The 14,576-nt window shown below is 41.9% G+C and overlaps 1 protein-coding gene across 12 annotated transcripts in view; it reads left to right on the plus strand.

The window, feature by feature from the left end:
* The window catches only part of MYOCD (myocardin), a 218,348-nt gene that overhangs the window by 188,906 nt on the left and 14,866 nt on the right, over positions 1-14,576 (plus strand). For 7 of the 12 annotated variants that reach the window (XM_083428395.1, XM_083428393.1, XM_083428389.1 and 4 more), the window contains 5 exons: positions 803-868; positions 6,813-6,868; positions 9,127-9,202; positions 11,092-11,253; positions 13,240-13,415. In XM_083428395.1, the coding sequence (XP_083284521.1) occupies positions 803-868; positions 6,813-6,868; positions 9,127-9,202; positions 11,092-11,253; positions 13,240-13,415 (536 nt within the window). The other 5 variants (XM_083428397.1, XM_083428399.1, XM_083428400.1 and 2 more) reach the window with 3 other exon arrangements.

Consider the following 14,576-nt stretch of genomic DNA (forward strand, 5'->3'; position numbering starts at 1 on the left):
CTTTCATTAAAATGGGCCAAATCTCAAGAGGATCGATTTCATCCCTACACAAGATGGTGTGCTGGTTTGCTTTTCATTTCAAACTAAATTTTTAAGAATTTGTTTAAGCTAGAATTTCAGTCCAGTGGATCATCTCCTGGCTGCGCCTGGCAGAGCAAGCATATCTATTGCATATAAAACAAATCCTGTCTACCTTTTCATGTAAATGTGATCATAGATAATTCATTTTCTTTAACTCCCTTTCCTTCTTTAAGCTAATGGAGCAGCACATATCCGTGTGGACCATGTTTTCCAGATCTGCAGCAATTTTTTTTTTAACTCTGAGTTGTTTCCTGTGAACTCTAGAATGGAAACTATTGCAAAAGGCTCCTCTTCTTTCAACCCTAAATAACATGTGTAGCAGAGAAGCATTTACTCGAAAATCTTAATAAGCAGCACAGTTAGAATAGCTTGATAAATTTTCATCTTTTTGGTAATGTAGTAACATTAGCAACTGTGTCTGCTGCGTTATGAAGTTGTTAACGTGGGGGGGGGGGAGGATGGAGAAAGGGAAATGGTCATTTGACCAAACTCCAGGTTAATTGGCTTAGTTTTAGTAAGATAATAAGAAAGCTGCATTCCAGTAATAGGTCAGATCTACACTGCTGTTGTAACAAGGATGACTCCTTTTTTTGGCATGTGATAGAGATCTGAACCTTCCCTCTTTAGCAGCAGAGCGGAAGGTATCTCAGCAAATGAAAAGTTTGGAGTTATTTGTGGCAGAAGTTCGAGGTCCCTTTCTGAAAGATGCACTCTCTCCCAGTTTTACAGTTGCGGCTGCAGCAGCGAAGAAGCCGAGAGCAGCTCGCCAACCAGGGAATCATGCCACGTGAGTACTTTGCTTTCTCACTTTTATCTTTTCTGCACTAGCAGGCCCATGCAGCCTCAGCTGAGGGTCACACTATCCACCACCAAATAAATATAATACAACTTTGCATCATTAGGGACTGATTCTGATTCTAAGAAGGGCAAAGCAGGCTTGTACACGTGCACCACTTTAGCACACACAGATCTGGTGCTATGTACCTCTGCAAGAATCAACTCTTATGCAGGAAGGAAATATTTGTGGCAGAGAGTTACCTTCTTACATAGTGCCCACCCTGAGAAGTCTGTACTGCTGCAAAAATTATTTATTTCTGGTACAATCATAAGCAGGAGATTGAGTTGAGCAACTGGTCCGGCACTACAGATTGCATGGAATTTTTGCCATCACATACTCAGCTTGTTACTGCAATTACTGTTAAACTCGGGACTAGAAGATTACTTACACATGCATCCCAAAATCTAGGATTCTAATGAGCCTCACAGGAAAGAGAGTTTGGGCTTGATTATTCCTGAAGTAGACTATACTGTATCATTTTCATAACTCATTTAGGATGTAGGGCACCTTGCAAAACCCTATGAGGCAGGTCATTGTTATTCCAATTTTTTGCAGATGGGGAAACTGAGACTGAGAGAGATAACACCTTGCCCAAGGCCACCCAGTGAGTCCATGGTCAAACTAGGATCTGAATCCAGGTCTCCCACCCCAAGCACCCACCCCCCCTCTCTCTCTCTGCTGGATCACACTGATTCTGAGCCACACACAGTGACTGCCTAAGCCTTTGGGTGCCGCATGTTGTAGTTGGCCTCTGCTATTGCTTTCCTCTTAAGCCACCTCCTGCAAAACATTCTACATTGTTGGCATGGAATGTCTGTCGCTTCCATACAAATGGTGCATGCAGCAGTTTGGCATTTTCATGAGGCATTTCAGTGTATGTAGTGCAGGTACAGCATGTTATGTGTGACAGAGTGGATCCACATAGACTTGTTTATTTAATACATTGCCCAAAGTTCTTGGCAGGTTTAATCCTATCCCACTATCAGAATTAACTGTCATGTTCTGCAAAAATGAGGTGTCATTGGTGTTTGCCAACTGTCAGGGGATGTTCTGACACCCCATAAAGGCTGCTAGTTTACCCCCTAAAAGGCATTTTACTCCTCAAAGAGAAGGAGAAAGAAAGTGGCAAGGGGTATGGAGGCAAGAATAGCAGCATTTGTTTAGGCGTCCGAGGCAAATGGGTTACCACCATGACTCCAGACTTTTCACCTTATTTCATCTCCCCGTCTTCCACAGTCCCAAACATCTTTCTTTCTAGGACACAGTGCTTGACCATGGGCTTCAACTAGTATGTGCTTAGGGCTATTTAAGATGTGACATTTCCCTAGATGCATTTTGAAGGATATAAAAAACGCCCAAGGACCCATGATAAATACATGCATCTCATACCTGTCTGGTGAGTTTGACAAAAAGTGCACATCTTTGCCCATTTCTCGACTGCCTTCTAATCGGTTTATGCAAAACTTAGAAAGGGCAAGGTAATTGCCCTTAATATAATCATGCTTCCTATGTTGTAGGAAGAGATCCCATTGATTACTTTTGTTCCTGGGCATTCACATATTCATCAGTGGTAGGTAGTTAGAGAATTACACCCAACTACATCCCGTTTGCAGTCACTGCCCAGCAAATCCCTTGGGAATACATGATGTAACTTGATTGATACTAAGTGAGTGTGGACTTGGATAGGAGACCACTGAGAACCTCACAAAAAATGAGGAGCAGCATATATAAATATAGCAAATAAATCACATGTTTTCTGCACATGTCCATAGTATTAGGTCTTCCAGCCCTCCTAATTTAAGGGTGGGTTTTTGTTTTGCCTTCTCCTTTGATGCCTTTTCTCACATTGACAAGGCTCATAAGCCTATATAGAAGCCTCATTGCCCAGTTCACAATTAATATAAACCACAGTTAATGGTTTGTTGTGAATGTGGAGATCACACCTGCTTTGCTTCTTCCCTATTACAAGCATGAGCACAATCCCTGGCTTAACATTACATCTGGGGATGCTGCAGAATTCCAAGAAAAATGGAAACAGGAGTGGAAATTGCCAATGTTCACTTATTCATCCCATGTCCAAAATGGAAATCCACCTGTTGTTGTTGCTGCTTTCAGTCCACAGATGATACATAAATTATTACTTTTCCCCACCCCTACTTGCATTGTGTTTCCTTTGCGTTGAAATGAATAGGGGGGAATAACATCACGGCAACATAATTTGCATGTAAATTACATAAGGTACATAATTTGACACAGTGGATGGAAATACAGATAAAGTGGTTTTTTGTGGAAGGCAAAGCGCAGTGGAACATAAACAGTGCTGCATGCAACAAATAGAGGTCAGAACAGAAAATGATGTTTTCTTACATCCCAAATAATAGCTGAGCCAAGGATTGTGATTTGTTTCACTCAAACAAAGTTTGATTGGTAAGTCAAGAACAAACTTTGTTTGGAGTGAAACAAACTGCTATCTCCAATTCAGATGTAACACTAGGGATTATGTTTTGTTCTTCCTGCTAGGGAATGATCAAAACAGGAAGCCCCTGTGTGTTTATGTTTAAACCATTACCTGTGTTTATGTTTATGGCAAAAGCATTTACTGTGGTGTGTAAATGCAGTAAGTTAGTTAGTGGTGTTAGTAGGGGTTCAGGATTTAGTCAGTTAATTGGTTAGGTTAATAGGTTTAATTTGATCAGCTGACAAGCTGCCCCCAAATTGGTATATCTACATTATCAGTTTTTAACATAAGTACTTAAAGAAGTTTCAGATGTCAAGCAGCGTCATGTCCTTCTGTGTGTGATAGAACAGGGGACAGCTCTTCAAAGATGAGGCCTACTGTGCCACTTGTGGGCATAATTTTAAAACAAAGTACGTTTTTCTTTAGAACCGTTTTTATCTCATATGCAAATGTATGCAAGTTTAATCAATAAATTAATCAATGTACCCAAACTCATATGAACAAAGATTCATATGACTGGGTGATAGACACAGGTTTTACTCATTATTGATTTGCCACTATTTATCATTGGCAAGCAAGTCACACACCTACAAGCCTCTCTTAACACCATGGTGGCACTCTCACTGGGACCCTTCCTCTCAAACCAGAGCATTCAAACTTCATGTCACTCTTTTAAAATCAAAACGGCTATAAACTATAAGATTTCAAATCTATTATTTGTCTTTTAAAATTATAGCAATTTCCTGATTTCTTTTCTCTGTGAAAACAAAACACTTCCCACCCCTATGGCCCAAAGCAGTAGCCTTTCCTGGCAGGCACAACGAGAAAGTTAATTATGTTTAATTGCAATACTCATTATTCAATGCACATGCTCTTAAAAATTGTGATAACTGAAGGCTCAGGACAGGTCTGTGTTGTGGGGCAATATCCAACTAACGTGGTCCATCAGCACAAGGATTTCCGCTTGCACATTGGGACTTTTTCCTCCTTTGTGTCCAACTCACTCCCCAAATCTACTCTGCTGGGGAGTTTGGAGAGCCCCTAAAACAGATTTAGGAAGCACACAAGAGGGGAGAGGAGGTAAGTCCAGCTGTGCAAGTGGAAATCCTTGTTCTGTCAGAAAATATTACTCAATGCTACTTTGGATACAATCCTATGTGTGTAATTCTCCTTTCATCATTGTACTCTCACTCCAGACTTTAACTTCTAAACTTCCACTACTGCCACGACTTCCCTCATGGAAGAACCAACACATTCAACCCCATATTGACATAGATTTTTTCTCAGACAACCATATGCTGTTGGTTTGTCTGCAGAATTCACATCAATCCTCTTGGCAAAGGTCCCTTTGTTTTGCGTCCATCCTTTGTCATGGATCCTACATAACTTTAGCGTTCTGTAATGTGCATTAATTGAGCTGTGCAGAAGAACAACATTGGTTTTCTGCCTTGCAGATTACTTTTATCGGATGCTCTCTCAAAGCTCTTCCCACCATCCCACTAGCTGTGAACCAGGCCTCTGCACTGGTGCACCAGTTTCTCAGATTGCTCTTGCAGTATCTGAAAGTAGGATGGTTTTCACCCTATGAAGTTTACCAGAATCTGTTTTACAACCGTCTTTTACCACTGAGGTGTCTCCTCTAACTTTGCCTTTGGTGCTCTGTGACACTTTTTTATTTACTCACTCACTTTAAGATTTTCTTCTTCTTTTTGTTTGGCCTTTTAGTTGCGCAGGGTTTGAGTCTTCAATAAAACAAAATATCTATCGTGCTTTAGGATCTAGTTAACTACAGGAGGCAAATAATAAATTAGCTCATCCAATTGCGTCAATGCAAAATGACTCATAACTCTGACAATAAATCCGTTTGGTGACGGGAGGTAACAACTGGCATGTGGGGACTAGAGAAGCCATTTGTTAAAAGCAGTTTGGGTTGTTTTGTTTATTTTATTTTATTGAAAAAAAGAGGGTTTTTAAATAAATAAAAATCACACAATATATAATTCTCTTGGCCTTTGATTTTCCTATCCCACAGTTTGCCTGTGCTCCCAGTCACATTTTGTGCAAAGAAAACAAACAAACAATAATTTGACACTTATTAAAATGGAGATGAGAATTGTGTCCGCAATCTTTATTTTTGGATTCTGGACAACTTTCACTGTATAAATAACTAGGCTACAATTCAGCCATGAGATAAAGAGCTTTTGCGCAGCTTTGGGAAGAGCGATGCTTTCCTCTCATGCCCTTAACCCATGACACAGAAGAAATAGCAAGACCCAGAAATGGTTCAGAGAGTGAGACCCAAATGAGCTGGGAACTGTGTGCCAAGTCATCTTCACGAAGCCTGTGAACACACTGGGACAGCCTCCCCCTTGGTGATAGAGTACAACGAAGTACAAATTTCCTAGTCAGTGAGAACTAGCCAACACTGATGGTAGGGAGAGGGGGGAAAGGCTCCATGATGAGACTATGAAGATAGGAAAAGGCTGGACTGCCAGTTGGGGAGTGGAATTCAAGGAGAAGGTTTTGCCCCTACCTTTTCCTTGCTGCCATTTATTCCTGTAGGACAAATAAAGAGTTGTGATTCAATCCTAACAGCATGTTTATCACTGGAGGGCGTTAAGATATGGTGGAGGAGGCGACCCTCTTTTTTTTATCTCGATGGAACTGCAATCTGAAGAAACAAATATGTCCTCCAAACAAATATCCGGAATGTGGTTCAGAACACAGAGCAGGCACTGGTGGAGAGTATCAGAATTTACTGGAGCATTCTGCTCACTCTCTTATATCGAGAAGGAGATTTTGCCAATGGATGAAGGAAGGAGAGCTCATTGTTGAAAAGAATGTGTGACAGAATGGAGCAATTTATCCTTCTTGCTGATTTTGTATGTGCTGCTGACACCCATGTGATACAATGAGACTCAGACTCTCAATTTTATTAGCGGGTCTCCTCTGGACATTAATCTCACTGGTGGTCCTCTCCATAACTAGATCCTTCCTCCCCAACTGATCACTTTAGCTGGAAGTCAACTCCACTGAAACCAAGCTCCCCAAATGCGTCTAGGATTAACGTGCAAAGCTCTGTCTCTTGAGCTTCTCACCCAATGTGTTTGGATACTGGACAGGCTGCACTTTACCGCCAGGCCACTCACCTCCCTCTAAGATGCCTTAAAAAAGATGGCTGTCTCCAAACAACTCTCAGCTCTCCCCCTGCTTTAGTTACCATCTGTGTCTTTGCTCCTCTCTGCCTCGTTTCCACTGCCACAGCCTGGCCTGGGAATGTCTGTGGTTATTCCTCCTCCATTTTCATTTGATGCAATAAAGGGGCTGGCTGATTTGTGTGGCTAATTTTGTTGAACTTTGTTACAATGGCACAATGCTGAAAATGTACTTGTTGCTCGCTGTGCTCATTGTGCTTTTGTCTGTTTCTGATTGCAGCGCTGAAAACCCCCTCTCCCTTCCATGAGCAAAAGAAGAGCTTGGAGAGAGCCAAGGTAACCCTGGGTAGGCATCAAAGGGGGTGGCTGGAGAGAAGGTTGTGGCCATGTGCAGGAATGTGAGTGGAATGTTGGAAAATCACTGGATTCATTTCTGCAGATACTACTATACCTTTAGCACACCTTTACAGGGCTCTAAACTTAATTGGCACATGTCCCATGAGAAAGTGGCTTTGTGGTGTGTGTGTGTGTGTGTGTGTGTGTGTGTATCTCCCCAGTAGGAAACCTTGTGCCTGATGTCTGCAGTACACCATATTGCCCTTCTCTTCTTGTGACACTGCAGAGTGCTTTTGGGCTGTTCTTAACCTGTACTCTTGTCTCTTGCTGGCACCAGTTATCAAGCAGAGTTTAGGCGCTGTTAATTAAAGCTAATGAGAAAGATAAGATTAAGAGGCAGTCCCCCCCCCCCCACCTACCCCACTAGTGGAAGAGCTGGTGATCTGGTCTTATTTAGAGAAAGTACAAGATATTCTCAAGCTTTCCCTGCTGCAAGTCTCCAGCCAAGTCTCTTACTAGAGGTGTAGCGGGGGGCAAAAATTTGATTCCGTTTACATTTAAAGGCGAACCTACCTAATTTGCAATTTCAGAAATAATACGCAAACTTAAACAAGGCCATCCTTCAAAATTTGTGTTTCTCTGAATTTTGCAGTTTGGCAAAGGGGGAAATTGGGGAACTGTCTGCTTAGAGAAGCCTTTTCCAAGACTGATAGCAGTTCTCTTATATAAAGAATACAATCCATATATAGAGAGGCCTATAGCTCATTCATAAAGCTGGTATTTTGCACGGATGACGACCCGGATCCAATGACACCAGCAGCAAGATTGGTAAAGATATATGGAGATATGCTGCTAGTTACAATAGACAATGCTGGGCTAGATGGACCCAGTATATGGTAACTTTGTAATGTTCTAGAAACTATGACTTGATTTGCTTAGAATTTGTATTAGTAGTAGTAGTTGCCGTCTGTTAACTTGTCCCATTTAATGGGAACTTGTGGTGCACCTTATCCTTTATTTCCTCTGTTTATGGTATAGGAGTTAATATGTAGAGGAAATTTAGGTCAGGAAGCCAAACAAGTGAATCCTTTTATAGTCTCTACAATTCTGTGTACATATATATAAACTTGCTTTCAAAACTCTTGATGAAATTTATGTATAGGCATTTATCAAAAACCTGCACACATGTAGAAGATGCCTATGTTACATTATTGTATATGAGTGTCCTGCAAAAATTCAAGACCAACGTAAAGAAGGATGTATAGCCCCCTGTGAAAAATAAATGTGCTTAGAACACTTCAAGAAGTCTGAAGTATCTTAGAAGTACCCTATATTTCAATGTTCAGGCATAGGTTAATATCTCACAGTCTCCCTTCAAAGGCTTCTACTGGCCGATTGCCTGGAAGAAAAAAGGATTATATGAGTCAAAAGCCCTAAACTACATTCGTTTAGGGAGAAGTAGAACCAAAAATATATTCTAAGCCTTTATTCAGCTGGGGAGGGGGCTGGGGGCTGGCAGGGGGAAGCAATATCAGAACACTTCACAGCTAGTTTGGTTGAGAGGGACTGATGGGAAGCCTACTTGAAAATCTTTGTTCACACATAACATGAAACTACACCAATTTAATTGCGGTGGATTTTAAATACCTATTAGCTAAAACACAACAGAGCTGCTGTTAGATGAGTTCTAGTGAAGTAAATAAATTTACTTTGATACAGCTGGGTACTTAGGGCTGAATTTTACACTTGTTTAAGATCTGTGCCGTAAGCTAAACTGAAATTGTGCTGAATATAGTGCATATTAAAAGTTGGTGTAGTATTATGATTCCTTCGTGCCAATTATAAGTTACTTGCATTCTGGGAAACCTGACAAAAGTTTGGGTTTGCACAAATGGAGCTCTTAAAAGATCCAGGTCCTAGCCTACAGACATTCAGTATCCAGACAAAAAGTTGTGGGATAATTATAGAATTGGAAGGGACCCTGAGGGTCATCTAGTCCAACCCCTGCAATCTCAACTAAAGCATGCAGATGGCTTCTGCTTAGTCGGTTCCACTGTCAAACAGCTCTTGCCATCAGAAAATTATTCCCAATGTTGAGCTGAAATCTCTTTTCCTGTAACTTGAATCTTTTGGTGTGGGTCCTACCAGAGAAGAACAAATGTTAGACCAAGTCTGACTGAATCCTTTTAAAGAAGCATTGCCTAATGCACTTTAAATCAAGCTAGTGAGGTAATGATCTCTGTTCTTATGTTCTGTAGACTGAAGATTATTTAAAGCACAAGACCCGAAACAGACCTGAGCGCTCAGAACTGGTTGATATGCACATTTTACAGGGTAAGATTGAATGAATAAGTTTAAGATCTTGCTATTAGCATACAAAGTCCTTAATAACCAGATTATCTTTGGGACCACCTAATCTTGTATATCCCTACCCAGTCACTTCAATCCCGGGGGGAGACACTCTTAAAGGTGCTGCTTACTCCTGACGTTCATCTTATGCCTGCAAAAACCCAGGGCTTTCAGTATTACATCACATGCCCTTTGGAATGAGCTCCTGGTAAGGCAGGCACCTATAGTGTTGCTATTTCCGGTACCTACTTAAAACACATTTGTTTACTCAAGGGTGATCCAGTTTAGTAGTGTATATTTCTGATTTACTAATTTCTTGGTGTAATATTGTTGTTAGCAGTGTATTTTATTGATGATTTTATGGGGATCACGACCTTGAGGTTTCTTTTTACATGTTTGGAAGTATAGAAATACACCACCGAATTGCAAATGAGCTGTTCTATGTTAATAGATAGTCTAGACTTCCGCAAGGGTTTTGGACAACTCCCATCATCCCCGACCATTGACGATGTGGTCTGGGGCTGATGGGAATTGTAGTCCACATCCTCTAGAGGGCACCAGGTTGTGGGAGACTGCCTTAGATGTTTTGGACTTCTTGTAGTTGTGGCAAGCTAACAGCAGAAGACACTTCTGCCATGTTCTGAGTAAGCCTCCGTGTCTTTTGATCCCTCTTCAGGAAAGGTATAAAAGCACCTTTTAATGCCCTAATCTAGGCCTTCTTGGTAGCAATCTCCTACTTATGGAATGCTTATGAATTATTTTAGGTTTTAAAACTTTTCTAAAATGTTTGTAACCTTTGTTAGTTTGCCACCTTGGGTTCCTTCAGGGTGGGGACAAGAATAAACATCGAACTGATTTATGATGATGTTTGCATGTTATTCTATAAACAAATCTGGGGTGGGTTTTATTTGAGCCTGGCTGGGGCAATTGCTGCTCCAGCATGTATGGCACACACTATACAACTGGGGGGAAATGCACATCTCATGAAGCAAGTTATTCCCTCTTTTAGATACTGCTTCTTGCAATTCTCATTTAGCTTTTGAAACCAAGTTTTTACTGGGCTTGCAGAAATGACTTTCCTGCATAGGATTCCATGCCCAGCATTGCATTTGAAGGATTGTTTGCTTGTGTGCTACCCACTCCCCAGCAAACTGTGGCTCAGCCATGCTGGTATGCAGGCACACATAAAGGGTGTGGTGCACTGGGAGAGAACCTTGGAATTATTTTGTTTGGCTACAGGGAACTATGTACAGGTAATACTTTCTGTGTATCTTGAGCATTGTTAAAATTGACTGCATATCATATCAGGAGTGAGAAAAGCTTATCTACAAGCACACCTGTCATCATTGCACTCTGTGGCTAGTTGTGGTTAAAGGTAAAGGTAAAGGACCTCTGACAGTTAAGTCCAGTTGCAGGCGACTGTGGGGTTGCGGCACTCATCTCGCTTTACAGGCCAAGGGAGCCGGCGTTCGTCTGCAGACAGTTTTATTCTGGGTCATGTGGCCAGCATGACTAAGCCGCTTCTGGCGCAACAGAACACCGAAACCAGAGCAGCGCACAGAAACGCTGTTTACCTTCCCACTGGAGCGGTACCTATTTATCTACTTGCACTGGTGTGCTTTCGAACTGCTAGGTTGGCAGGAGCTGGGACAGAGCAACAGGAGCTCGCCCCATTGCGGGGATTCAAACTGCCAACCTTCTGATTGGCAAGCCACAGTTGTTTTATGGTTCAAGAGAAATGCTTTGTGTTACAGCTACACTCAGGTTCTAATTACTGGGAAAGAACTGACATAGAATTTATCCTGTGTTTCTTAGAAGTGATAAAAGGAAAGGAGCTGTGGAATAATTTATATTTTTACCATTTGGCTTTACAGATTCAGCCACAGAAGGGTCTGTCCAGGCTACTCAGATGAAACTGAAAAGAGCCCGTCTTGCAGACAATCTAAATGAGAAAATTGCTCTTAGGCCAGGTCCTCTGGAGCTGGTGGAGAAGAATATCATTCCTGTTGACTCAGCTGTGAAAGAAGCCATCAAAGGTAATACCAGGAAAGGCACCTCTGGTGCTATAGCAACATCCATGAACAGTAGGCTATACAAAAGACTCGCTGTGGAGAGGGTCCCTTGCAATGTGATGTAGGCTTCTTGATGTTTTCTCCATGGGAATGCCTTTGGAATAATTCCCATAAGAGTACAGATCCATGTTGAAGAGCTAGCAGGATTCTAGCACCCTAGAATGGTTCCTTCATTCCTGCCCTCTTCAAATCCCTCTTCACTAGCAGAGTAGGAAGAAACTTGATCAAAGCCAGACATGTCCCTGGAAAGATTACAGCGTGTAGCAGGAATCTTCCTTCCTTCCACTGCCTACTCTCTGTCTTCCAGCCTTGCAGGGGCTTTTGTGATAGAGCCTGTCTTTCCCAGCACTTTACTTATCAGCAAAAGCCAAGGGTCAAGCGCTTTTGCCTGCTAGTTTGCGGGATATTGCACAGGAACACTTTCCAGAACCCACTGAGTATGCTGAGTGGCAGAGAAGCATCATCTGGCACAAGCCACATTGATTCGCGGAGAAGCAAAATGGGTCGCATCTTTGCAGCATTTCTCAAAGGAGGTTGTAGGATGAAAAAACCATGCAAGCTATTGATTTGGTGAATTGTTTGGGGGCACATTCTTGATGAGTTTCTTGGAGTATTCTCACCATGGTGCACAAGCAGCATTTGACCCCCCAATATTTTTTTTGTGGGCTTCCAAGACACACACACAATTGTCTTTTTAAAAAATTGACTGCTCCTATTTCCCCACTCCCACAAATTCCCAGCTGTGACTCCAGAATGTCAAAAGGGTTTTTTTGTAACCCCAACCTCCAAGACTCTTAAAATGTGCCCTATATTTTTTTAAAATAGAATGACCTTGCCCACTTTTACACTTTGGCCACATCCACTTTGAAATGTGCATTTAAAAACAAATTTGCATTTTTAAACGAATAATCTGAACTAATACAGAGACGATGCAATTTGAAATGGGATAACGATTGCATTCTGCAGAGTTGTGAAATTTTGGGATAAAAACAAGAGCCTTCTAATGATGCTATCCTTGAAGGTTCTGGATTTATTAAAGATCTGCTATCTTGCAGGGGGGAGGGTCTGAAGACTGACGGGTGCAAGCTGTGGCACATATAATATAGTGCCTCAAACAAAATCATGAACATCTTCAAAAACAGTTGAAAAGAAAGAAGTTCCTCATTTTTAAAAAAAACAAAACCCAGTAAAATAGTAACAATCCTGAAAATGTGTGTTCCACAGAGAATCAGAACCTCATGGGAAATCAGAGAGTTCCAGTAACCAATGTTTGAGAATTATTTATTTATTTAAAGCATTTGTAATCCCGTTCTGCAGCTGAAAATGATTCCAGAGCAGCTTATAGAGCAATTAAGAAACATGGGGACCCTCAGGCTTCTGATCTAAAATGCAGAACTCAAAAGGAGGAAAGGATGGAGTGAGGAGGGGGAAAGCAAGCTGAAGCAGCAGTTCTTAAACTTACAAAATGTTCACAAGGGCCAGCTGGTGTGGAAACAGTTCAGGGATAGGAGTCAAGGAGCTAGTCCCTCTCAATAGTCATGCTTCCCATCTCTCCGTCTGATGCACTCAGGTGGGATGACTGCTCCCAGGATGATGGAGAAAGGCCTGGTGGAGCTGGACCTTCAACAGAGCCAGTGGAACCAATTGCTGAATTCAGATTTTATTAGCACACCATTTACATGTTATCGAACCACTGCTTGATTAGTGGTTTTCTATAATAGTTCTCAGTTGAATGTTTGTCAACCATACTGAATTTGCTGCTTTGGTACTTGCCTTTGAGCACAAATAAATCACAGCTTTACCTACCTGACAGGAACAAGAAAGTGTACATCTGTGAATACTGTAGTGTGTTAAGATCACTTGTTTGCTTTGCTACATGTACACTTGTTAAAAACTTACTGCCATTCAGAATCGTCTATCACTGAGTCTTTTTCTTCCTTCCTGCCACAGGTAACCAAGCAAACTTCTCTAAATCCTCAGATGCTTTTGCTTTTGAAGAAGATAGTAGCAATGATGGGCTGTCCCCAGAGCAGATCAGAAGTGAGGATTCCCAGGGATCCACAGAATCAGCAGCCGGAATCAAAATTTCAGAAGCAACGTTACCCACAATGTCAGGGACAACTCAGGTAAAACGGTATTTCTTACTTTTGGACAGATGAGACGTCCTGATACTTTGGATTAAATTTGCAGAACCAAGCCACACCCACCTCCCACAAGCTCAATCCAGGTCAGAAAACATGCGCTTGGATTCAGCACAGTGAGTGTGCTTCCAAATCAGTCCCTCTGCTATAAACTTTTTACGTTTGTCTTCACCCCCCCCCCCCATCAGCATCCAGTACTGGACAATGAGTACAAGAGCTTCTATTAGGAAAAAATGTCTGATGCCAGAGGAAGCATATTCCTCTCCTCGGGGCTGGAATAAGAACTCGTTGTGGGTAAAAAGATGCAATGCATGCCAAGATCTCTCTGAGGGCACTGTAGCCTATGGAGGAAGCCAGCTGTAAGGTCAGCCTCTGGTGGTTACATAAAACATGGGGGTGTCCTGCAAAGGATCCTGAGCCACTGTTAACCTGAACACGACATATTCTTGGCTTGGAGTGCCCTCCTCCATTCCGGCAGTTTTGTTACACAGTGTACTTGGCATGGGGCACCTCCATTTTCCAAGCACTTATGGCACAGAGCCCAACGATTCGTCCATTTGGTTTCCCTAATAACACTAGCCTGATAAATGCGATTGGTCTCAGCTGTGTAGAAATGCCATGGCAGGGAGTCCCGAGTCACCAGCAAAATATGCTGATTGATTATGATGGAGACTGAGAAATTGGGGGCCTCCAAGGTAGATTTTGTTGATTTTTTTTTTAAAAAAAACCATTTATTTATAGAATGTCCGTTACAGAAGAACTTTGCATTTATCAGTTGGTGGATTGGATTTAGCTAGCTAGCCGTTTAAAGGTCAAGTGATTTTAGGAGTGTAGTTCACTGCTCTCACAGCTTGTCATCCATTTCTTTTACCTACTTCAGTGTCAAGCCCATTTTATATGGAACCTTATCCCTATGGAAGACTGCCTTCTGTTGGCAATCCATGCTATTGCTTTAACGTCTACCTTAGATCCTCTTGATTGCATAGAGCAGCCTTGCCCAGCCTAATACACTAAAGCTTGCTTTGAACTACAATCCCCATTGGATGTTGTGAGTTGTAGTCCAGTAACATCAGGGGGTCACTAGGTTGTTGAAGGCTGGTGCACATAGTTTCCAGGAGCAACTGATGCTGGCAAGGAAACTTCCAT

This window comes from Podarcis tiliguerta, assembly GCF_965153285.1.
Source record: "Podarcis tiliguerta genome assembly, chromosome: 2".
Taxonomy (NCBI): Eukaryota; Metazoa; Chordata; class Lepidosauria; order Squamata; family Lacertidae; genus Podarcis; species Podarcis tiliguerta.